This window comes from Indicator indicator, chromosome 11 (assembly GCF_027791375.1).
Source record: "Indicator indicator isolate 239-I01 chromosome 11, UM_Iind_1.1, whole genome shotgun sequence".
Lineage (NCBI taxonomy): Eukaryota > Metazoa > Chordata > Aves > Piciformes > Indicatoridae > Indicator > Indicator indicator.
Genome location: NC_072020.1, coordinates 14,749,116 through 14,772,724, shown reverse-complemented (window position 1 = coordinate 14,772,724; position 23,609 = coordinate 14,749,116). Strand labels below are relative to the sequence as shown.

The following is a 23,609-nucleotide window of genomic DNA, read 5'->3' as shown; positions in this document are numbered from 1 at the left end:
CTTGAATTAAATACGAGAAATCCAAGCCTAAATTCATACCTTTCAGTGGGTTATTCATTATTCTCATTTAATTTCTGAGCTTAATTTGCTTTGCTGAGCTAACAGAAATATCTCCTCTGGTAACTGTAGGGTAATACTGATGTAAAATAGATTCAGCATAGAATCTTAATTTTCTCTCCTGCAAGTATTGTAAGACTTTGCGTTTGGGAAATTCTGTGTAGGAATCTGTTTACTAAGGGTTTATGGTGAAGTGATGTGGAAAGTCTTCCTACTTACATGTCCAACCTCTGAGACAGCAGGAAAACGAAAACAGTGAAATTAAGAGGCACAATATGGTGCTTTGTGGCAGAATGAGGGTTGTTTGGAGGCAACATTGAGGTTTTTTTCATTATCAGCTGCATCTTTTTCTTTCAGCTATTAATTTTTTTTCAGCAAGATTGCTCCTGGTGTAATTGCTGACAATTAGGAGTTTGTTTAATGAAGAGCTGAGTTATTTTAATCAGAGATGATCGACTTTAACAGACCATACCTGATAATTTGAATATATCGGTTAGTCTATTTATTTTCTTTTTAAAAGTTCTCTTTTTCCTCCTGATAATATGGCTTATGATCTAAATGCAGCTATATTACATGCTCAGACTGCAAATTTATTAGTTTTAAAAACGTAAGATATTTTTCTCATAGGCAGTGTTTTCACTTTAATTCTTTAAACTGTATCTTTAATGTGTATTAGCTCAATGAGTAAGAAAAAAGTATGGTCTTGATTTCTTATTCTCAGTTACTGAGAGGTAAATACAAGTAATTTAATGTCACACTGTGGAACTGTATCTAAGGATTTTAATAAGAACTGTTGCTTGAAATGCTATGCTCTTTTATTAATGTTGATTCATTTACAATATTTGCTTAAATGGGTATCTCAGAAGGATTTGTGTATTCTTTTGATTACTCAGGATCCAGTATTATTAAATTTGATCCTGCTTGTTTTTCAAAGCATTGAGTAATAAAGAGAAGTGGCCCACCATTTCCCTACTTCTGTCAGAGACAGAATTCATTCTTGAGGACTGCAAGAAAGTTATGTCCAGATCATCTGATGAGGACAGCCCTATGCTGTGGTTTGTTCACTGGCTTTGAGTGAGCTTTGGTATAGAGTTTGAGTGGAGATGCCAGAGTGCACTGTGTCTTTGAGCAGACATAAGCATGCACTGACAGATGAACTAAGAATTCCAGGAGAGAGCTGGAAGTGCATGTTTAATGCATTCATCATATATCCTGTTATATTCTTCAGAGTAGTCACATTTCCCAGTCAGCTGCAGTTTACCTGCAAGCATCATGCATAATGTGTGACGAAGGTCTGCTGGGATGGGCAGTGCATCTGCGTGTAGGATGCTGAGGAACACAGGCAGATTCTCCTTGCCAAAGCTACTGGTAGCTCTGGAGCAGCCAAGGAGTCACAGAGCAGTCACACTATCACAGAATGACAGGGGTTGGAAGAGACCTCTAGAGATCATCTAGTCCAACACCCCTGCCAGAGCAGGTTCACCTAGACCAGGCTGCACAGGATGGTGTCCAGGCAGGTTTTGAATGTCTGGTGGTTGGGTTTCCCCATAGATAGAGACTCTACCACTCTTCTGGGCAGCCTGCTGCAGTGCCCCACCATCCTCAGAGTAAAGAACTTCCTCTTCATGTTTACATGGAACAGTTGTGCGTTTTGGCTCACACTTTCCTCAACAGTGTCACTACAGCTGGAGATCTGGCTGCCTAAGTGGTGCTGATTTGAGAATCCAGATCAAAGTCCCTCTGTTTATTATTTGCTCATTTGTAAAGTGGTGATTACAGCATTCCCTCTTTCTTGGGGCACTGGGAGATAGAGACATTTAGAACTGAACGATCTGTTGTGTTGCTGAAGATGTGTGAGAAACAAAAAGGAAGTAAAACTGTGTACATTTACAGTTGTAATTTTGTATGAGGAGACCGTGGGATGTGGAATGTTTTTTTTCTCCTTCTGATGTTTCTCTTGTGATTTTGTCATTTTTAAACCATATATTGTTCAACAAGATTTTTCATTTGATTATGTGGATTTATTTTTTATTTCTTTTTAATAAGTGCAGGAGATGACGATTGCCTTTGTTTTACTTTATTTTAAATAATATTTTATTTTAAGAGGGTTATTTTACAATGTTTACAGTGCACTTCAATTTTTTTTATTGTGTCATGCACTTCTGGCCCCTTGGTAGAATGAGAGGTGAGTGTATGTATTATATAATTTATAATCAATTTATGATGAATCACATATGATGAATACTATTTATGAAATATTAAAGCCTTTTCTATAGACATGGCTGTACCCTGGCAGTAGCATTTCTGCCTGTTCATATGATACTACTGAGCAAACTCCTTGACTGTGATGGCAGCACTCAGTTATAGAAGTCTTTACTCCCTGCGTAGACAAATGATGATGACAAAGGAGATAAACTTCTCTTTCCAGAGTAGGAGCCCTGTTACTGCATTCGCCCTGCCCCTTGCGCCCTAGCAAACAAAGAAGGAATGAGATTACAGTCTACTTGAGTCAAAGTGTAGTTAAGAACAGCTGCTGGTAGCTTCCTGAGCTCCATAGTGCCCACAATGAGTCCTGGTTCCTTGCTATCATCCCCCTCACTGATAGAAAGCTGAGCAACATTGGAAGACAGCCTAACAGAAGGTAATAGCCTGGACCTCGACAAGTGGAAAATCTAGGCTGAGTTTTGACAGGCCATTTTAGTTAGTGAGGACTGGAATTTGGACAGGGATATAATTTACCTGCAAAGGTCATTCCAGCATCTGGAATTAATGAATTTCCAAATAAAGGCAGCTAGACAGAGGGAAAAAACAATAACAGGGGATTGTGTGCTGCCAGATTAGAGAAATGGTCTTAAGGAAAGTATTTTTACAAATTAGTAGCAATGAGTCTGTGAATCAGAAATAGCAGCTGTGACACAGCTCCTTACTTCTTAGATCCTCTGAAATCAGAGGAATCCACCAAGTCAACAATAAGTGAGAAAAGGAAAAGCAGCCTTCTAACAATGTTTTCTCCCTCTGCTTCACCTTCCTGGGATCTTTATGAGTCTCATGTAAGATTGTGTTCAGCAAGGAACAAATGCTTTCACCATGTGTGATGCAACAGAACTTAACCCTGAAATCCTCCCTGCGCATATTTACTGCCAGCCCAACATGCAGGTTTGCCCCTGCCTTTTGAGAAAATCTTGACCCTTGGGTGGCTGTTGTAGCAGGTAGATTAGAAGGGACGTGAGAGGAAGTGTGAGGCTGCAGATGTTGTCTATTCAGACTTTAATAAGCATTTTACACCATTTCCCACAGCATCCTCCTGGATAAACTGGATGGGTGGACACTTTGATGGATAAAACCTGGCCGAACGGCTGGGCCCAAAGAGTGGTGGTGAATGGAGTTAAATGCAGCTGATGCCAATCATGAGTGGTATTCCCCAGGGCTCAGTACTGGGACCAGTTCTCTTTAATATCTTTATCAATCATCTGGATGAGGGGATTGAATGCACCCTCAGGAAGTTTGCAGATGACACTAAACTGGATGGGAGTTTTGATCTGCTTGAAGGTAGAGAGGCTCTGCAGAGGGATCTGGACGGGCCAGATCAATAGGCCAAGACCAGTTGTATGAGTTTTAATAATGCTAAAAGCTGGGTTCTGCACTCTGGCTACAACATTCCCTGGCAGCTCTAGAGGCTTGGGGAGGAGTGGCTGCAAAGCTGCTCAGCAGAGAGGGACTTAGGATGGTGACTGACATGAGCCAGCAGAGTGCCTGGGTGGCAAAGGAGGCCAACGACATCCTGGCCTGTATCAGCAAGTGTGGCCTGCAGGAACAGGCAAGTGATTGTGCCCCTGGACTTGGCCCTGGTGAAGGTGTACCTCAAACACAGGATTCAGTTTTGGGACCCTCACTACAAGAAGGACATTGAGGCAGTAGAGCATACCCAGAGAAGGGAAATGAAGCTGGTGAAAGGCCTAGAGCACATCTTTTATGAGGAGCAGCTGAGAGCTGGGGTTGTTTATCCTAGAGAAAAGGAGGTTGAAGGGAGTCCTCCTTCCTCTCTACAAGTACCTGAAAGGAGCTTCAACACAAGTAACAAGTGATAGGATAAGAGGTAATGGTCGCAACTTGCACCAAGAGAAGTTTAGGCTGGATATTAGGAAGAATTTCTTCACTGGAATGGTTTACAGGCCTTGGAACAACTTGTCCACAGCAGTGTTGGAGTCCCCATCCTTCAAGGTATTTGAGAGCCTTGTAGATGTGGTGCTTAAGGATATGGTTTAGTCAAGGACTTGCCAGTGTTAGGCTAATGATTGGAGTTGATGATCTTAAAGATCTTTCCCAGTCTAGGAAATTCTAAGATTCTGTAATTTCAGTCTGAGAACGCAACATGCCTGATTTCCTATAGGGTGCCACATAAGACCACATTCAGGTGCATGAAAGCATGTGCTGGTTTGCTGAGATGCCTGCATCATATGGCGAGTGATCTACAAGCATAGGCAAAGCATTCGAGCACTGAAATAAAATGATACATCCTCTTCAATGAGTGACCATATGAAAGGAATGTAATCCAAGCGATTCCAATTAGTGCAATGCAAAAAGAAAGGAGAGTGATTAATTTGGGCTTAACAGTCCTGTATAACCCACTTGTACTACATACAGCTGATGAGATGAAATATTGCAAAATCCTTAGGGTACAGATAACAAAAAAATGTGATTCTTAGGATAGCTGCACTATGGAAAAACCTGCTATAGCACAGGCATGTCTTTTCAGAACTTCTTATTTATTTTCTGAGGGCTCAGGCAGTAGTAACTGCAATAAAATCTAATTCTAGTGAATATTTTAATTTAGTTTTGTTCTTCTCCCAAAGCTTTTATAGGACAATTTAATGATGTGATGGATTGTAAGGAGCTTGTTTTAATATTAATTAAATCACACACAAAGACAAAATTCTCAGCCCTTAAAATTATGTAAACAAAAATTGATTTATAAGATTTGATCTTAATGGGGAGTGATATATTCATTGGTATTGAGCCTTTGATCTAATATTACTTTGTACATACAGCTGTGATGAGAAGATTAAAAAAAGCCAATAACAATATGTGGGCATTACAAAAGGTATTTGAACCAACAAACAAAACCCCCAAACAAACAAACAGCAACAAAAAAACCCAACCAGTTTTCACTGAATCTCAGGTATCTAGTTCCATTTCTTTCTTTTCAAGTACTCAGATGAGTAAATTGTACATAAAAAATTTAGCAACTGGGTCACTGTTTGCATGTTACTAGGCAATTGTTGGACTCCTCGCCGATTACAGAAGGTCAGTTTATTCTCATTATTAAATGACAGTGGTCATTAAAATGCTAAACATATTCTTATAGAGAACTCCCTTTATAAAATGCCAGCAAGTCTGTATGTTTTTATTAGTTCCAAATCAAATATTTCAATAGACCATTTGTAAGAATTCCCAAAGCAGTGTCCATTTCTGGCTTTCTGTGGTCATACAAAAACATGACAATCATATTTTCAAATTTCTACATGATAACTCTGCACATTTATTGTTTAATCCTATTCTAAAATGCTGTTATGATTGACACCTTGCTGTAGAGATAGAAGTCAATTGAATAATATGTAGCAGTCAATTTTATTTGTACCTTAATGTGCTGAAGGTTTTTTTTTTTCTTCACATTTCCATTATTTATAAGTCTGTCTCCTTGGAGAATATATAGAAGAATTTATTTTAAATGAGCTGATAATACCCTCTTTAAAATTTATAAGTATAACAGAATCATATCCTTTTTCCTTATGGTGCCAGAGTGTGCCAATAAACAGGTTCTGAATTATCTTGCACTTGCTATTCATAGGACAAACATAGGAAAAGAGCATCTCGTTAAGGTTTACACAGAACAAAATTTCAGCCACTCACCAGAAAAAGCTAACAGAGCAGAAGCTATCATGCCAGCCAGGAAACCTGACACCAGTGCCAGGGGTTTCTTTTTCAGAGAGTACAGGACTCTTGCAACTACTTTTGATACTTGCTGTCATTCTTTGCACTCCAAAGATAAATGCGAGCCTGCTCGTGCCATCAGCACTGAGAAACTTTGTGAATCAATGAAAGTCCTTCACCCAGAGGAAACAGTGGAATGGACATAATTTTTTTAAAACGTCTTGGTACTTTCTTACAACTCACAGGACGTTTTTCTTTCTCTTTTCTCCTTTTCAAATCTGTATTGCAGACTTCAGCGAAATTGAGCAGGGCTAGGCTGTGTTCTGTGCTTAACAACTCATTAGTGCCCAGCACATAGTTCGATTGTTGGATATTGATCAGCTCAGTAAATGCTGGAAATCCTTGGTTTCACAGAATTTTTCTTGCCCCCCACATGCAATTCAGAAAACAAGCTGTCATTTGGAAGCATACCTGTTTTCAGTTTTTATAGTGCCTTTTTATTGTACACCGTACAGCCTTTGCTGCCTCAGTAACCAACAAAACAAAATACTTTATTAAGGTACAAAGTAGATATGACTTGATTGTTTTTCAGATAATTTTTGCTTTCAGAAATTAGAATGGCTGATGCTCACCTAAGAGTAAAACATGCAGTTCCCACACACCCGGAGTGCTCATGTACTGTATGTAAATTGATGTATAATGCAACCACATTAGCTGGGTTGATGATAGCTTCAATTTCACTGCTGTCAGATTTTTGTAGCTCCTAGAATGAGTTGGCTGGTCTGAATGAATGCAAGCATAATTTATGCAGCTGATAAGTGATTTGAGTGCTTGAGTTATTGATAAGGCACTTTAACATATCATTTTCAGCTTGATGTTATGTGACATCAGAGTAGAAGGTAATGTGGCAGTCCCCAGGCTTGAGATTAAAGTCAGTCTGCTCTTTGGATTTCAGAGGCCAGAGGAAACACAGGGCTGCCTGACACGAGCCCAGCAGACCAGCACCAACCCAGTCAGTCCCATCCTGCGTTCCCTGTTGGGCCTCAGGTCAGTGTTTTTCCTTTTGGCTAATCGAGACATGCAGTTTGAAAAGTAAACAACTGCAATTGATCATCTTTGATCTCTGTAATGTAGGAAATGTGGCTATTGGGCAGCATTTAGTATTACAAAAAGGCAGCATGTATATATCATGTGTAGGTTTTTAAAGCTGTTTGTTTGCAAAGATTAGCTTTTTGTATGCTTTTCTGAAATAAAACCTAAGCAGTTTTGCATACGTAGGAGGTAAATTATTTTAATGTCTTATAGAAGTTATTTTTTAAATACATGCCATAATTTAATATTTAAAAGCTTGTGCAATTTTAATGCAGCTTTATTGGCTCTGACAGTTGTGCCTGTCACACTCAGCTCCTACATTAGTAAAGGCATTTCATTATCTTTTATGCCAGGTATTTATTTTCTTTACAGCAAAATGTAGGCATAATAGTATGGCACTGTATAACATTTTAAAAGATTTCTCATGTCACTTCACAATTTTATCCAAGTCAGCCATACTCTAAGAAGATACTCAATGTTCTTCCACTTCCCAGGACACACGGTCCACATGGCTTCTGGTAATAGTTACTGTAGTGTTTGCTGCTTTTGATCAATATACTACAGTGAAAATTTGGGAAATGTTGGCATTTAGGCACTTAAAAGCTAGCTTGAGTTAGGCCGCCTCATGTTCATAAATTATCTTCAGTGCATGTGTAATGAGTTTTCTAGTCTTAATTCAACTGGGATTGCTACCAGGTTACACAACTGACAGGGTTAGAGCTTCAGTCTGTCGAGTTTGTCAGAACTGTCTGTGTGGCTGAGAGTGGATACTTTCAGGCACTGGAAGCCCTGTATGTCCGTAATGGAACATGAGTGGGTCCCAAGCCAGAAGAGGTGTAAGTGTAACCCTGAGCTCTGTGCAGTAAAATGGACCTGCTGTCTGTGTTTTGTTGCAGCCATTACTGACAGCCCAACAGTTAGCCTCAGCTGTAGCAGGGGTGATGCCAGGAGGCACTCCAGCCCTGAATCAGCCGATCCTTATTCCTTTCAACATGGCTGGGCAGCTGGGGGGCCAACAAGGACTTGTCCTAACTCTACCTACAGCGAATCTTACCAACATCCAAGGGCTGGTAGCAGCAGCTGCAGCAGGAGGCATCATGACTTTGCCATTGCAAAATCTACAAGGTAAGCCACGGTTATCATTTTTCTAATATGTTCTTTTGCCTGTTTGTTTCACTTTTTCTTTAAACTGGGTGGTCTGTTCTCCAATGAAATGTTGTTCTTGACACATATTGAAAATTCATGCCTGAATTGTTTTTGAATACTTGAGAGATACTTAAGACATATTTGCATTTTTATAAAAACAGGTTGGAGATTGAGTCTTAGGTTCTATGGATCAGTAGCATAAAATACTTGTATGATTCGTTAGGCTTTTCTGTCATCAATGATCAATCTTCCTTACTCATAGGTGACTTTAAAATTTCAAATGGCAGGATGAAGACAAGTATCTGTTTCACCACTGCTGATTAAGGTAGATGAGTGAATAAGGGCAACTAAAACCACAGTATCGCTTGGAAATCACTTAAAAAAAAATAAAACACTTTTGCTATAAAATCAAAGTTTTTTCAGCTGCCATCAGTGTCCCAGATATGCAGTCTTGCTTTTTTTGTGGGAGATCTACCTTATCAGTAAGGTTCTGCTGTTTTCATCCAATCTTTGAGGGAGTTGCATGACTCCAAAGTCATAAGCAAAAAGTCCAGCTCTATATGTCCTCCCTATTGTCTGAGCTGTACCATATTTGCAACAGCTCTGCCTTAGGATATCTGCTGCATTCTCCCTGTGGTCTAAAATCAGACTGCAAAGCAATTTTGTAAAATCTCTGTTCTTCCCTAGTATTCTCTGCTGTCCAATCAACCAACTTAGAGTACTCAATCCAAACACATGTGATATTAGGTGGATTTATTTACTACTCCTAATTATGTTGATTACTTGTCGGAAAGCAGTTGCTGCTGAACAGAACTGAATCAACTATAGAAAGTATTAGCCAACACCTTGCAATAGAATAGTACAGCTTTAATGCAAGAGGATGGTAAGTGAGTGTCCAGTGTGCAAGTGGTAAAGGTATGAGCAGGAAGTATCAAAGTAAAGCTTTCGTTCTTTCAATTTATTCATTTTATTTCTTGATGTTGTAAATGATAGGAATTTTTTTCCTTGATGAGAATGGTAATTGTTTTTAATTGTATGTTCTACACCGCACCTTAAGTACTTTCAAGTTATTAAACTCTGGTGGCTGCTGGTTACCAGATTAATTGTTTGAATCACCAAATCCTACAGGTTGTGAAACAGAGAAAAGGAAGAGACAGCTCACATGTTGAACAAACTCCCTTACAAACCACACGCATAGTACGCTCACCTGTTGGAGCAGCTACTTGCCTTTACCTTGTGCATGTTTTAAAGTTTAATATCAACAGACCTCTCTTATCATAGTTGTAAATGGTTTTCACTTTAATGTTTAAAATAATGTCTCTCTCATACCATTAAGCCACACTGAAGAACCTGTCATTCATAAATCATAGATGAAAAGGACACACTAATGCACAAATTTTGCTTGTTTAAAATTTGAGAGTGCATGTAAAGTAGGGAACTGGAGATTAAAAAAATAATGTGGGAACAGGAGCGGGTAAAAGCAGATATAACAAAGTGAAGGGGAAGTGGCTTTTTAGTGTAGGTGGATGATGAAATCTTAATGAAGAAACAGGCATTATAAAAATGTATCCTTCCACTCCAGAGTGCTCCAGGTTGTAGTTGCTGGGTATGTAGTATTATAAATAAACATAAGCCCGTGCAGTTCTTACGTCATTTATTCACCCCATGTGGCAAAGCTTGAGGGTAGGGATTAAACCAGGCAACCTTTGCTCTTTGATTTAGCCATGGGAGTCTAATTGCTAGCTAAAAGGTGTAACTGCTGCCAAAATAAATTTTGCAAGCAATGACCTTACCAGATGAAAAGATTTCCTCTGTAATCTTTACTGGTAGATAGAAGCATGGAATCAAATAAGGACTCACCGGAGCATCAAGTGCACTTCCCTCTCTTTGGATGCAATCACACCTTCCATAAAATAACTGACAGGAACAAAACCCACACATTTATTTAGTTGTGCTGCTGTTTGTTCTACTGTACTCTTCCCTCCTGATCCTCTAAGCAAGTGCCACCACCTTTATTATTTGGAAGTGAAACGGATATACAAGGAAATGAAGTAAGTTGGTCAAGACAGCTCCTGAGAGCCCTGAATCACAGTTGTAGGTTTCTGTTGCTTCCTATGTAGCCCACTACCCAATGCATGTGTGAATGGAGGTGGGAGTCAGGTGAGAGTGCTGTGTCTCTAGAGGATATCTTTATCTGTGCTTAGTTGAAATACAATCATAGAATATGTGTTCTGTTTTGTAGCCAACACTTTTATAGGTATACTCTTAGAAGCCTACGCTTCAACACAGTTTTAGTAATTCCTGCCTTATGGGCAAAATCAGACTGTATTCATCAGTTTCCATCTCTCTTAAACCTCATAGTGGCACAATCAACCTAGATGACTGGAGGGGACATGTTTTCACGAATATCCCAGAATTTCCAATGCAGCCAATCATAGATGTCCACAGCTCCTTTGAGCTGGGTGTTCTTGTGTCGTCTTTTTCTTCTCTGACCAGTAAACTTTCTAAACAGTCTCATCACAAAGTACACCAGCTAGGTAACTCAAAAAACACTCTGAAGACTTTTTGAATAATGTGTGAATTCAGAAAAGTTCTGATCTAACAGAGTACTCAAATTCATACGAAATATTGATCAACGTTTTCTGTCACCCACATACACATTTAACTAATTTTCTTATTGAGGATCTTCAGGTCTGGTTCAGGATGATGTGTATCATACCTCAGGGTAAAACAATGAAAACCTTTGCTTGTGGAAAGGGAAAAGAGCATTCAGTGATTGGAATCAGAAAGGAAATATACTAACTATTTAAAATGAGAAAACAAGAGTTTCTTTAAAAATTCCAGACAGTAAAATGGAATGATTAATTATATGGAAATTAGTCACATGTTATAACTTATTTAGTGAAATTACCTATTCTTCAGTTGTCAGTCACTTATAAATGAGACTTTGTTTTTTTTTCCAAATGTATTTTTGTTAAATTGTTCAGTTGTTATACAACCCTGATTGGGTTGGAAGGGACCTTAGAGATTATCTAGTTCCAACCCCCTTACCAAGGTCTATTAGACCAGTTGCTCAAGGCCCCATCCAACCTGGTTTTGAACACTTACACCTTTGGAGCCTCCACAACTTCTCTGGGCACCCTGTTCTAGTCCCTCACCACCCTCAGAGAGAAGAATTTCTTCTTAATGTGTCATCTAGCTTCTTCCAGTATGAAGCCATTACCCATTGTCCTATGCCTTAGTAAAAAGTCCCTCTCCAGCTCTCCTGTAGCCTCCTTCAAGTACTGGAAGGCTACTCTAAAGTATCCCTGGAACCTTCTCTTCCTCAGGCTGAACCACCCCAACTCTCTCAGCCTGTCAAATGTGTGTGAATGGAAGGAAGGTGAATGTGTAAATTCTTGCTGTGAAACTTAAAATAATATGTTTTTCTTGGGTTCTGTTAAGCAAATATCATATGCACAAAGAATATGCAAAGAATACAATTAACTGGCATACAAGAGGGTTGGTGTCAAAACAGAGCCATCTGCTTTAGACTGGAAAGAAATCCCTGAACATAACTCAGATTCATCTGTAGAACTTTGGCTTTCTTTGAAGAAAATAGTAAAATCAACAACCATAACTTTTTACAGCAATTCACTAAAAGCACTGAAGATAAGGTGTTAAAAACCACCCAAGAAAGCTGTTGTTCTGCCAAATTTATACACCTGTTTTGCCCTCACAGAGCCTTAGAATTACAGCTGGAACACAGCCATGCTTCCATAGGCAGCAAAAAAATGTAAAGGTGTTACAACAGCAAGGATGAGGTTGTGATAAGGGAAGAAGTCAGACAGGTACCCTACAAGATAACGTTTTTGTCTGTTGCTTTTAGTTCATTGATTCTTGTTCTGTCCTTATGGATTTAACACAGAAAACACCATGACATCTTTCCTCTTATCATCCAAACTGGTGCTCATCAACATTCAACTTTCTGTCTTTGGGAAGCTTTCCTCAGTTTCAGCTTCTTTATGTACTTTGCCAAGTACGTTTCTCTAGGTTTTGGGGGGAGGTTGTTCATTTTTTAATTTTAGTTATCCTTCTCAAGAGTCTCTCATAGGGACTAGTAGTTACTTAATCTCAGAGTATTCAATAATGCCTGGGAGCTGATATTCATGGAAAGGCATTCTCTCCTTAAGCCCATCTGATTTTTATGTCTCAATGTAATATTTCTGTGTATCTGAACAGAAAGATACTTTTTCTGGGGGCTCGCTTTGTTCTGTCTTGTTTTCCTAATAGAATTTTTAACCCTGTTGATTTCCTGTTCCTGATTGAAATCACAGAGAAACAGGAAGGTATTCCAATGTTGAGTAGTTACTAAAAGCTGTCCTCTCACATCATTCACTTTTCCATGACAGCCAGAGCAGCTTTAGCTAAAAAATTAATATATTTGAGCTAACGTTTTAGTATAGTATACACCTTAGAAATTAGGAGAAAGTAGTGTGCTGTTACCTGTTAGCTCACTGCTGGCCACACACGTGCCATGGATAACAATCTGGGAGTCTCTCTGCAAAAGGTTGGCCCAAATATATTATATTACATAGTAATAGCACAAGAATGTTTTAGATATCTCCACCAATACAGGTCTTGAATGACTCTTGAACCTTTAAAGAAAGTCAACAAGTCTGAGATTCTAGCCTTCTGGCACTGCAACTTTGTGTATTTTATTTCCACTACACATTGTACTGTTCCTAAAGTGGGTGTCAATAATTTATTACCGAGTCAGAGTTTCTCAGTCTTGAGTTCTGAAAGAAATAAGAACAAACTATCTCCCCAAATCATTAGTAAAAGGCTTCAGTGCTGAAAGGAAGCCTTGGATATCTGAAAATGTGAAATCATTAAATTACATTATTTAAACCATGGGAGGTCATATTTTAGCTGCAATACAGTGGAAGGGGAAATGTATTAAACATCTTGAGAGCTAGGAGACAGCTATTAAAATGCAGTGATATGGGTAACAATAGATATAGATGATGGTAAAAAAAAAATAAAAGGCTTTTTTTTTCATGCAGAGACCAGTCAAATTGCATGTTAGGTAAAGACAATGATAACAGAAAGGAAAAACTAGTATTGTTTACATTTATTGGATCTTGTTTCATCTGAACATAGATTTGTATCATTAATTGTGCAGCAGATAAAATAAACATGCTCTGTCTCCATTCCTCCATGTATACACACCTTAAAAATCAGAAATCAGAGAGAGATGAAACACAAAAAAGAGACAGAAAAGGAATAAACTACAAACCTCAATTGCTTACTGATCTAGAGTCCAAATTCCAGCTTTTCAGAACATTCTCCCTCTTTAACTAAAGTGACGCAGTCCCTATTCATTTGTATTCCCCTTCAAGTAACATGAAATAGCTTTCAGAGTCTACAGAAAGGCAGTGTTTCACTTATGTATTTTAATGAGCACCAATGTCAGTAATAATCAAAATGATGTTTCACTTAGAGGAATAGTTTATTCCCAGGTACTTCTGCAGTGTACTAACATAACTAGAACAAGAATGACAACAGCCAAGAAAAGGAGCTGCACTTGCTAGCAATTTCTGTGAAGCCCTCAAACCAAATATACCTTTCCTATCACTCTCTAAGCACTGCACATTAATGCATTCACTGTGAAGGGCTCATTTGCACAGAGAAGGGGTTAGTCACCCCCTAAGACTAACCTTCCTGCTTTAATGCATGGAAAGAAATAGGAGAAATTGGTGCATCCTCAAGCACACTGTGGCATGCACACACACCTATGAATTAGCAGCCACTACAGAAGGTTTCCTTGGGCTTACATCTGTATCCTATCCAGCCTATGCTGTGGGGAAACTGATGTAATAGGTAGAGAGCACTAAAGATGGGGTAGATAGAAGGTTTTGTGTTTTCATCTGCTCTCCCAGCAACCATACAGTTTGGGAGGCCTAATGGGAGAAAGGGCAGAACCTGCTTTTCTGAACATAGTGGGGAAAGAACTTTACTGGACTCAGGTTTGGTTTGTTTTTTTCCCTACCACACAAGGTTTCTTCTATAGGAATGCTGTGGCCCCATATTAATTGTTCATCTTGTTCAGTGGCAAACTGCTGACTTTACAGGGGAAGTGTGAAAGGTTCAGGGCTTTATTAGTTACTAGTTGTTTATTGATCACTCTTGGTGTGTTAGCCATTTGTGGACTGGATTTTCCACCCCATAAGTTAAAGCCCTGCCGTCAGAGGCATTAAAATGCAGTAGTCTTAATGCTTGCAGGCTCTGTTGTTGACTTCCACCTAGAAGAGACCTCAGACATACCTAATTTTTTGCTGCTGATCGTTATGGAACAACATCAGTGAGGAATAATGATGTGATGTTGATCAAATTAATTCTGAAATCAAAGTCTTCACACCTACTTAAACTTTGTGGGACAAGCTTTGTCAGTCTAACTTTCCAGGTTTGTATGCCAAGAAATGGATGGGAAAGGCAGAAGTAGTCTGTGCCTCCCCAAAGTTTCCACCAAAAACCTATTAGTTAACTATCCTCTAACAAACATGACCACAGGAGTAGAAGTTGTGGTGTGACTGGTATGCAAGACCTGGGTGTTTCTGGGTATGTACCCCTTCATTCAGCCCTGACTTAGACTGATAGTGGTCCTGGCAGGAATATTCTGCTTGCAGGATTAGAAATGAAATTTCTATCAACCAGAACATGGATGCATTTTAATGCTGCTTTTAAAGTATATCTTCGCACCTGTTTCCAGGAGCCTTTAATCTTCTTCTTGAATTTAGACCGTGACAATTTAAATTAACGTAGGAAAAAACTCATTCCAATAATTTTAAGCAGTTAACTTACTGTAATCTTACAAAAGCCAAGAAATTTCAAATGCAAGTGAAAATTCTAGGCAGTGTTTCGCTTTTGCACTCTGTTCCTCACCTCCACATTGTAGTACACATGTTAATGCACTGGCAGGTCATGTTCAAATAGATCACATGCATGTAAAGAGTTGCATCTATATGATATATGCGTATATGATTCATATGCTGGTCCAAGACTCTTTACTGAAATAGAGTGAGTTATAGAAAGATTACCAAGATGGATCTGCAGCCTTCAGTCTTAATTTCCTTGCCTTAGTGGATTTAAGTCAGACATTTATAGTCTTTGTGGTTTAATTTCCTTTGTTTTTCCATGGTGTTTGTATTAATAAAATCCCTGTGATTCATGTTTTAAAAACTCCCTGGACACAAACTCATATTCTTGATAGACCAGTGAGATTCTAATCAAGCACATATATATTTAGGGACTCACAAAAACAACAAAGTCTTTATTGACCAACTGGGTTTACAGGCATTTTTAATAGTGTCAATTTTGAATGCATGGAACATACAAACTAATCGCCTGGGAACCAATTTTTTAAATTAAATTTCTTCAAAGTCTATGTAGTTCTGTACCACAGAACCAAACACCTCTTCTTTTTACAGAGATATCTTTTGATGTTTCTGTTTAATTGTCATGGAAAGTTGTGAAGGTGTCTTATAACTTTATTATTAAAATCTTTGTGCATCTTGAAACATTTTATAGGAATTTGTTTTGCTTTGGTTTGGTTTGCAGGGTGTTGGATTTGTTTGTTGAGTTTGGAGGGGGGGGTGAGAAAAAAGTTCTGTCTGCCACTAAGATTGCTCTAGAAATGGAAACAGGACTTGTCTGATGACATCAGAAATGATGAGAGTGAAACTTCTTTCAGTTTTCTTGTCCCCAGACCTCTATGCAATCTTATGTCCTTTGGGTAGAAATCTGTACTCATGAAGATCTTCAGGCCCCAGTCCTTTTTCCTGCTGATCCCTGAAGCTGCTTCCATGTCTTGAATATTCCGTCTTTACAAGCCTGTTGCTCTGAGAGACATAGCAGAGAGCACAGACATGAGACCTGTGTTCTGCTTTGTACTCCACCCCAGAAGTCTTGTGATGGCCAACATCATGCAAGTTTTCTGCAACTCTCTCCCCACCTGTAAACGACTGTGTGGGTAGTTAGCACTTTGCTTTCCTACTCAGTGACTTAAATCACTGCTGTTAAATGTCTTGATCTTCTTAGACACAGACTAGATCTTTGCTAAATGTCCTAAATTCATAAATCTTGCTCTGGTTCATAGACCTCTAAGAGGCTAGTCATTTTTCACTGGCTGAAATAATCAGGTGACTTTTCCTTATTTCCTTTTGCAGCCCATAGAAGGATTGGAAGTTTCCACCAGGGTTAAGAAGATCCAAAATAATATGGGGTTTTAGAGTATTGTCTGCTATAGTGGTTTTTTTGCTTATTTATATTAACATGAATATTGCTTTTAAATGTAATCAGCTGTAGACTTGACATATCTTACAGACTCTTCTTTCTCTTAGTTGTGTTTTGTTATGATAAATTGTATGATGTTAAAAATAAATCTCCATCATAAGGACAAGTTTCTCATCTCACTTCCATGATTAATTCTATTCAAGTCAATGCTGGTGATTTGGATTTACATAATCTGATTCTTGAATATATTTCCCTTTCTGTTTCTCAGATTCTGTTTTAGTCTCTTGTCCCTTTCTTCATCCAGCATTGTTTCAATCCATCCTTTATATTTCAGCCCTTAAGTATATATTTAAATTATTCCAACTCAAAAATCCTGAATGTATTTTGTACTTTGTAGCTAATTTCCCATTGCATCAGCAACATCTGGATAAACCTCCTGTCATTTTCCCAACATTATGTCTGGCTTCTGTATTTTAGAAGGTGCAGCTGTAACAGGATATGAATCCTGTCTAAAAACCTACGAAATTATAGCAGGATGTTTTCAGGGAATTCACTCACTGAAAACCTGAAAGTTGCTTCTTTTATTTTGTTCATTTTTAGAAGGATAAAACCTCTCAAGAACAATTTTTGTACATGCTTTCTGAAAACTGTAAGTCTAGAAATCTGAACAGTCATTTTCAGATTCTCTCCAAGATTTTAGCTTTTTCTTTGCCAAACCAATGCCTGCAAACTGTAAAGGAAGACCATGCTCCCCACCTAGCATTGTAGCATCTTTGGAAATATTTGGTCTCAGGCAGTTTTTTTCCCTCATGCATTTTACTGGTAATAAAATCAGCTCTTTATTCCCCCTCCCCCCACTTTAGTTATGCTTTATGTTCGATAAATGTAATTTCACAAGTACCTTGGCCAGCTGCAACCAAACTTAAACAACATGTACTATGTGTTCCTTTTGTCAGAAGAATATCATTGGTTGTAAGTGTAAGTCTTATCAAGTGTATCTTTATGCATTTAAGTTCCCATGAGTGCCATTATTTTAAAATTTCTTAGTGGTATTTATATATATTCAACGTTTGACATCAAATAATTTGAGTTTGCAATGTTTGTGAGATAACTCACAAGGGAGAAAGTTGTATTTAATAAATAATAGAGATAAATTTTATACTTCTATATATTTCAAAGCTAATGCCGCTGACTTGCAGTGGAATGGTAACATGAAGACACAGTACTATAATATGATTGATTTGTTTTGACAGCACCCAAATAATTGAGAGTGAAAGGTGTCAGCACAGATGAAATATTGTATAAGCCACATTCAGAAGGCAACCCCGGCAGCAATAGCAACTGGAGTTTTATTTCCTTTGATATCACACTGTTACTCACTTCCAGTTTATTATAAAACCATGAAAGGTATGCAACTTTCCATAGGATGGAGGCTTTTATGGAGGGGAGAGAAACAGGAGTTTGTCAGGTACTTGAACAATAGACACTGACAGTAGGATTTATGATTGATACAATATACAAGGGTAAATTATCTTAATCTTTCCCCCTGGTTTTCTCTCTTCTTTTAATCCCTTTTTACAGGCTACTGCTTATCTGGCATCTTACCTCTAGCTTGGAGGGTAAGTGACTCCCTCCAGAGCAACCATCAGTGTCAGTCTGCGGATTGCCTGGCAGGGGATTGATGCAAAAGCAGTGCTGCTATTACCCTCCCCAGCAGTGAGACTTGTTTTTAGTTCACTTCTTCTGCACAGCAAACTATACCCATTCTGGCTAACTGAGACAGGGTACAAATTGTATATTTGCATCATACCATCCTACTTCAAGAAACATGCTCTGCTCTGTGATCCTTTGTGATTCTGTAAATGCAAACAACTATAGCATCTTTTGATCCTTAGAAGAGTGTCAGCGTGCAAGTAACCTAGGACAGAAAGTAGCCAAATAGACCAGCTGAAATAATGCCTGAAAGCAAAAATTTTTTGAAATCACTACTGTCCTTCCTTAAAAGCACGATGAACAAGAGACTAGGCTGTGCCTATAAAAACACAAGCTATAAAGCCTCCTTTGTCCTGAAGCCCCATTGACTTCAGTGGCAGCAAGACTCCAAGGTACAGTTTGAAATGAAATGTATATGTCCCAGCATTTATTTCAGAAATGCTCCATTAAGAAGACACAAGTCGATGTGAATGACAAGGGTTCTCAGTAATGAGCTCTTGCTCATGCAAAACAAAACAGCTATGACAACCATCATGTTAACAAGATCAGGAGCCCTTGTGGCTTTGTAATAGAACGTCTAATCTATATCTATACCTACACCTATACAAATATAATTATCTTATTTGGAGAGAAGTAAATAACAGAATGGGAAGAGATTTCCAATACAGAGCAGTCTATATACAGTCACATTCCACTTGCATTCTGTTTCCTGATATGATCCTATCATAAACAGCATGATGGAGATTAGAAACCAGGGCTGAGAGACAGACTTACTGGTATTAAGAAGGGGGAAGTTTTCATTGAAATGATGCAGGAAGGCAGGAGGGTAAGACATTTTTCATAAAATAAATCTTACTATTTAGCAGAGTGCTTCTATTAAATATGTTGGTTTAGAGAAGTAGAGCAGACTTGAAATTAATCCCTCTTTTTTCACCATTTGCTTCACGTTATTTTGACGGTCATAGACCGGATTACCTTTGGAGAAAACTAAATTAGAAGTTCCAGTTCAGGTGCATGCCAGCTACATTCCAGACCCCAGCTGGAGATACAAAGGCCCTTTAAACAGCTTCAAGACTCACCGACTTGGTACAAGAAAGCAAAGTAAACACAGTCCAATGTAAAAGCCCTGAACTGCAGGTAGAGTGAAAGAAAAGGACTCAAAACTAAATGCCTTCTTTTAGTGGTCCTCTCCTACTGTAGCAAATCACTTGCTAATGTTGATACAGGTTTAACCTTGTGTTAGTGCTTCAGGAAGTAGTAATTGCTGACTGATGTACATGCAATGAAAACAAATCCTCATTGTTGATGATTCAGAGCAAGGCTATTTAGTTAGAGGCTTATCTTAAAGCACTGAGTGCCCAGGTTGCAGGGTTGTGCAGTTTATATAATAAATAACTTTGTCATCAGCACCTGCAGAGTTAAATTTAACTTGGCAGCTCTGATTTTAGCCACCAGCAGCTGTAATATTCTGTTTAGTAATTGTAGACAAAATGCTGAAAATAGACTGCCTGGATGTTGTGAAATGGGCATGTAGACATCTAAACCTGAAGTTCTGGTGTATTTGCTAGTGTGTGGTTTAGAGTGGAAACATAAACTTCCCAAGCATTGTGTTTTCTGTTAGTCTTCTCATCAAGAAGTACTCAAAATTACATGAAAACATGCGTGATTGAAAAGACTCTCAGGAGTCTGCATGGTTTCCATGAGAAGTCTTTGCTTTCCTTCTCTTTCTAATATGCCTTCAGATATTGTATTTTTCATGTCCCAACTTGTACCTATGAGCATGTTCATATACCTCTGCCCCTTTAAGACCCTTTAACCTCCCTCATGCAGGAGCCTCTGTCTAGTAGGCCGTGGAATAGAAATGCCTCCTGAGAAAAATTTCATAAAGTAATACAAAGAAGTAGAGGAAAGTTAATGGAAAGACAGTCAAATGTCTAGCATGTTTACTGGCCACCGTAATTGAGATACCTCTTTGGTTGCTCACTTCTTGATTATTAGAGGTGTTTGCCAATCCATTGCTGATGAAACAAAATGCTACCAAAAGAAATATGAGAGTAAAAATAAAAGGGAAAGTGAGATAACCCCCCCATATAATCTTCTGGCCTTTAGATGGTCAGAAAAAAATGGAAAAGAGGGGGTGAAAAAGCTAGCTACTCAACTGAACTGACTCACAAGCATCTCCCACATTCAATATGTTTGTGGGCTTTTACTGATCAGTCAGACAACCCAACCAACTACTTGTTTATTTAAAGTATTTCACTTCAAAAGTTGTGTTAAAGAACCAGATGGATTGTCATTTTAGTAATCCCTAATCCATACGGATTTTAATGGCTATTAATAGATGTATTTTTGGAGACTTCACTGTTGTGTGAATAGCTTCCTTCTTAGACGATGAGTTTTCTCTAAATCAGGAAAGAAAGTAAACATTTCCCCCCACACTCTTCATATCTGAAGTAATTCCACATCATTGCTCCATGTAAGTGGTCAGTTCTAAATGTGATTGTGATATGCCAGCACAGAGCCAGATCCAGAGGCCCTCAACGCTCAGTTTTAGTGAAGCAGCTTCACATTAGATGTGATGCTTGAGGGCCTGTTGACATTTGGGAGTTGGGGTTTTAAAAATCCCTATGTGAAGACCCTCAAGGTTTGGCTGACTATAACCTGCAAATGGTTTGGCAAGACCCTATTTACAGAGACTGCTCAAGAGCCTTTCCCTTCCCCCATTTGAGTGGTCAGCACTGACATATTGCATTATGAGAAAGAGCCCCACTTAACGCAGAACTACTTTCAATTGTCATGAGCACTCAGCCTTATTTAAACTGACACCCTCTCCATCACCCCCAAGCTAGAATCCCAATGTCAGAGTGCTTCAAGAACTTGGGATTCAAAGCTGTACTGTCTTGCTAAGAGCTGTGAGAGTGGTGCAAAACAGCACGGAAGTGAACTTCAGAGATGGAAGAACAATCCCAAAGGTGGAGGGAGATATGGAGGTATGCAGAGGAGAAGAGAGGGAAGCAAAGACTGGCATGTGGGTTCAGATCAGGAAAGGGACTCAGAGGACCCATGCTTCTATCTTCCTTTGCACTTAATTCATTAGTCTTCAGTGATCTGAGTTCATACCATTAGCAGGGGTTACAGTTCCTCTGTGTTCCAAGGGCAGATACAGCCCTTCCTTCTCCCACCACAACCAGGGGCTCTGTTGAAATCTTTGTCCTTCAAGGTTTGGTGCTGCGGTTCTCAAGTACAAAGAATGCAAAGAAACAATCTGAGATTTAAGCAGCATGGAAGTTCCTGGTGTGTGGAAACAGTCTACCTATAAAAAGAGCTAAATGACTATGTGATCACTTCTGACTGTTACCAACTCAGCAAACACTTATGCCTAAATCAGCTCCAGCATTTAAATGATCATGTTTAATCTGGAAAAAGGGTCATTTTAATGATCTGCTGTTTACTAATGAGGAAACTAAGGCACAGAGTAGCAAAGTAGCTGCCCCGTTTTTTCTCAGCAGGACAACAGCAAAACCCACCATAGAAGCCATGTTTCACAAGTCCAGTCCAGCAGTTGTACTTTTGGAAATGGGTAGAGGCAGAGCACTGTGTCTAAACTAATGTGAGAAAGGAACATTTCAGAGAATACTATTTCAGGATGTTTTCTGCGTGTTCCTAGAAAACATTTCTTATTGATTGTTTTAAAAACTGAATCCTGCTTGTCTCGCAGGCATATATCTCATTGGTTTTGGGGTGGCTACTTCTGTAAGTAAAGCTACTAATATTCAGTTATATATTTAAGTCCAAACAAAGGTTCTGTTATGAGGAACAAAAACAAAACAAAACAAAAAAACCCCAAAACATTTCAAAGAGAGCCCAGCCAATAGCTGAACTGTGAATGCCTTTCCTCCTTTTCCTCCTTTTTTGTTATCTGTTCACTAGAGAAACACGAATACAGTAGGGGTTTGGGATTAAGTAACGATTCCTGCTTTCTGCAAATCTAAAGCAGTTTATATTTTTGCCTGCATTTTTGGTTTAGGAAGAAATGTCACTGTCATGAATGACTTTTAACTTTAGACTCAGTTGCATTTCAGAAATGTACCTGCTTTTTAGAGAGGGGGGGGAGGAGAGGGACAGGGGAGTACTACTACTTGGATCTCATGCCAGACTTTAATGTAAAATTAATTCCTTTAAAAAGATTTTTCAAAAACCACAACATTTTTCTAATGTGCATTAAGAATGTTGGAGAGCTCACTGAAGCATATGCTTTGAGCTTTCAGGAGCAATCTGTAGTCAGGCATTTTAAATGAAAATTGATTTGTGATTTACATGGTCAGTGGAAAGAAAATTAACTTATGGAAGGTTGTAATGAAATATTAGACAAGTAAAAAAGTAGATGGTGATCTAGTGGAACTAAAAGTCCCATCTGGAAGAATTCTGTGACATTTTTACATTTATCTGTGTTCTGCATGAGTTGTAATGTTAGTGGTAATTTTATGGGACTGAACTGAAATGAAAAGGGTGTTATCACAGATAGCCTACAATATAGGATTGTGTTCAGTGGAGAGTCCTGTATCCTTTTCTCCGTTTTCCTATAATATGACTCATTGCACTTTTTTCAGCTACTATTGTTGAATTCATTCAGCCTTTTACTTGAGGTTATTAAAGAAGAACATCAAATGCTCACAAATACAATCTAGCAGCACATTTAAAAGCAGCACTGCTGCTTCCACTTACTTCTGCACAGTTGAGGCACCATCCAGGAGACCCTTTAAAATACATGCTAAGATAGCATGTCACTGCTCTGAAGCACAGTTTAATAACACACTTTTAAAAGTATGTTCTCTTTTGATTTGTGACTCATCAGCATAATAAGAGTAAAGAATTAAATCTTCTCCAGAAAACATAGTGCCGTACTTCTGCTGCTGTGTCCTTTTTGAAGTCTGATATTCAGTGTACGACATCCCTGATTGCTCTTGCTGTCAGCTTCCTGGAGAATGAAGAAAGCGAAACATGTCAGAATAACATGATGCCATAGTCCCTGCATTCTTCTCTTGCTTTTGTACTAGAAAATCTTTCTCCTGTTTCAATAATCCAGACTTTACTGGTATTGGAAAGGGAAATTCTTGTACTATCTTCTAACAGATAATCTTCCCCCTTCTGTAGTTTCCATGTATGACAACTTCTGACATATCATAGTTTACACATTTTGGAATGTAGGGCTCTGATTCAGCATAAGATTAATATTCTTTGCAGGCAGTAGCTTCTATTAAAACATTTGGTGAAACTAGTCCCATCATGAATTTTAAGTATCTCTAATTTTCAAAATCTAGAGGAAAATCTTATCAAAGGCTTGCTTCCTTCTATTATTAAATTAGCTAACTCTATGGCCTATCACGTCTTCTTTG

General features: G+C 38.6%; 1 protein-coding gene across 3 annotated transcripts in view; it reads left to right on the top strand.

Moving 5' to 3' along the window:
• The window catches only part of POU6F2 (POU class 6 homeobox 2), a 308,399-nt gene that overhangs the window by 122,835 nt on the left and 161,955 nt on the right, over positions 1 to 23,609 (top strand). For all 3 annotated transcript variants that reach the window (XM_054384991.1, XM_054384993.1, XM_054384992.1), the window contains exons 3-4: positions 6,944 to 7,035; positions 7,977 to 8,205. In XM_054384991.1, the coding sequence (XP_054240966.1) occupies positions 6,944 to 7,035; positions 7,977 to 8,205 (321 nt within the window). The remainder of the gene's footprint in view (positions 1 to 6,943; positions 7,036 to 7,976; positions 8,206 to 23,609) is intronic.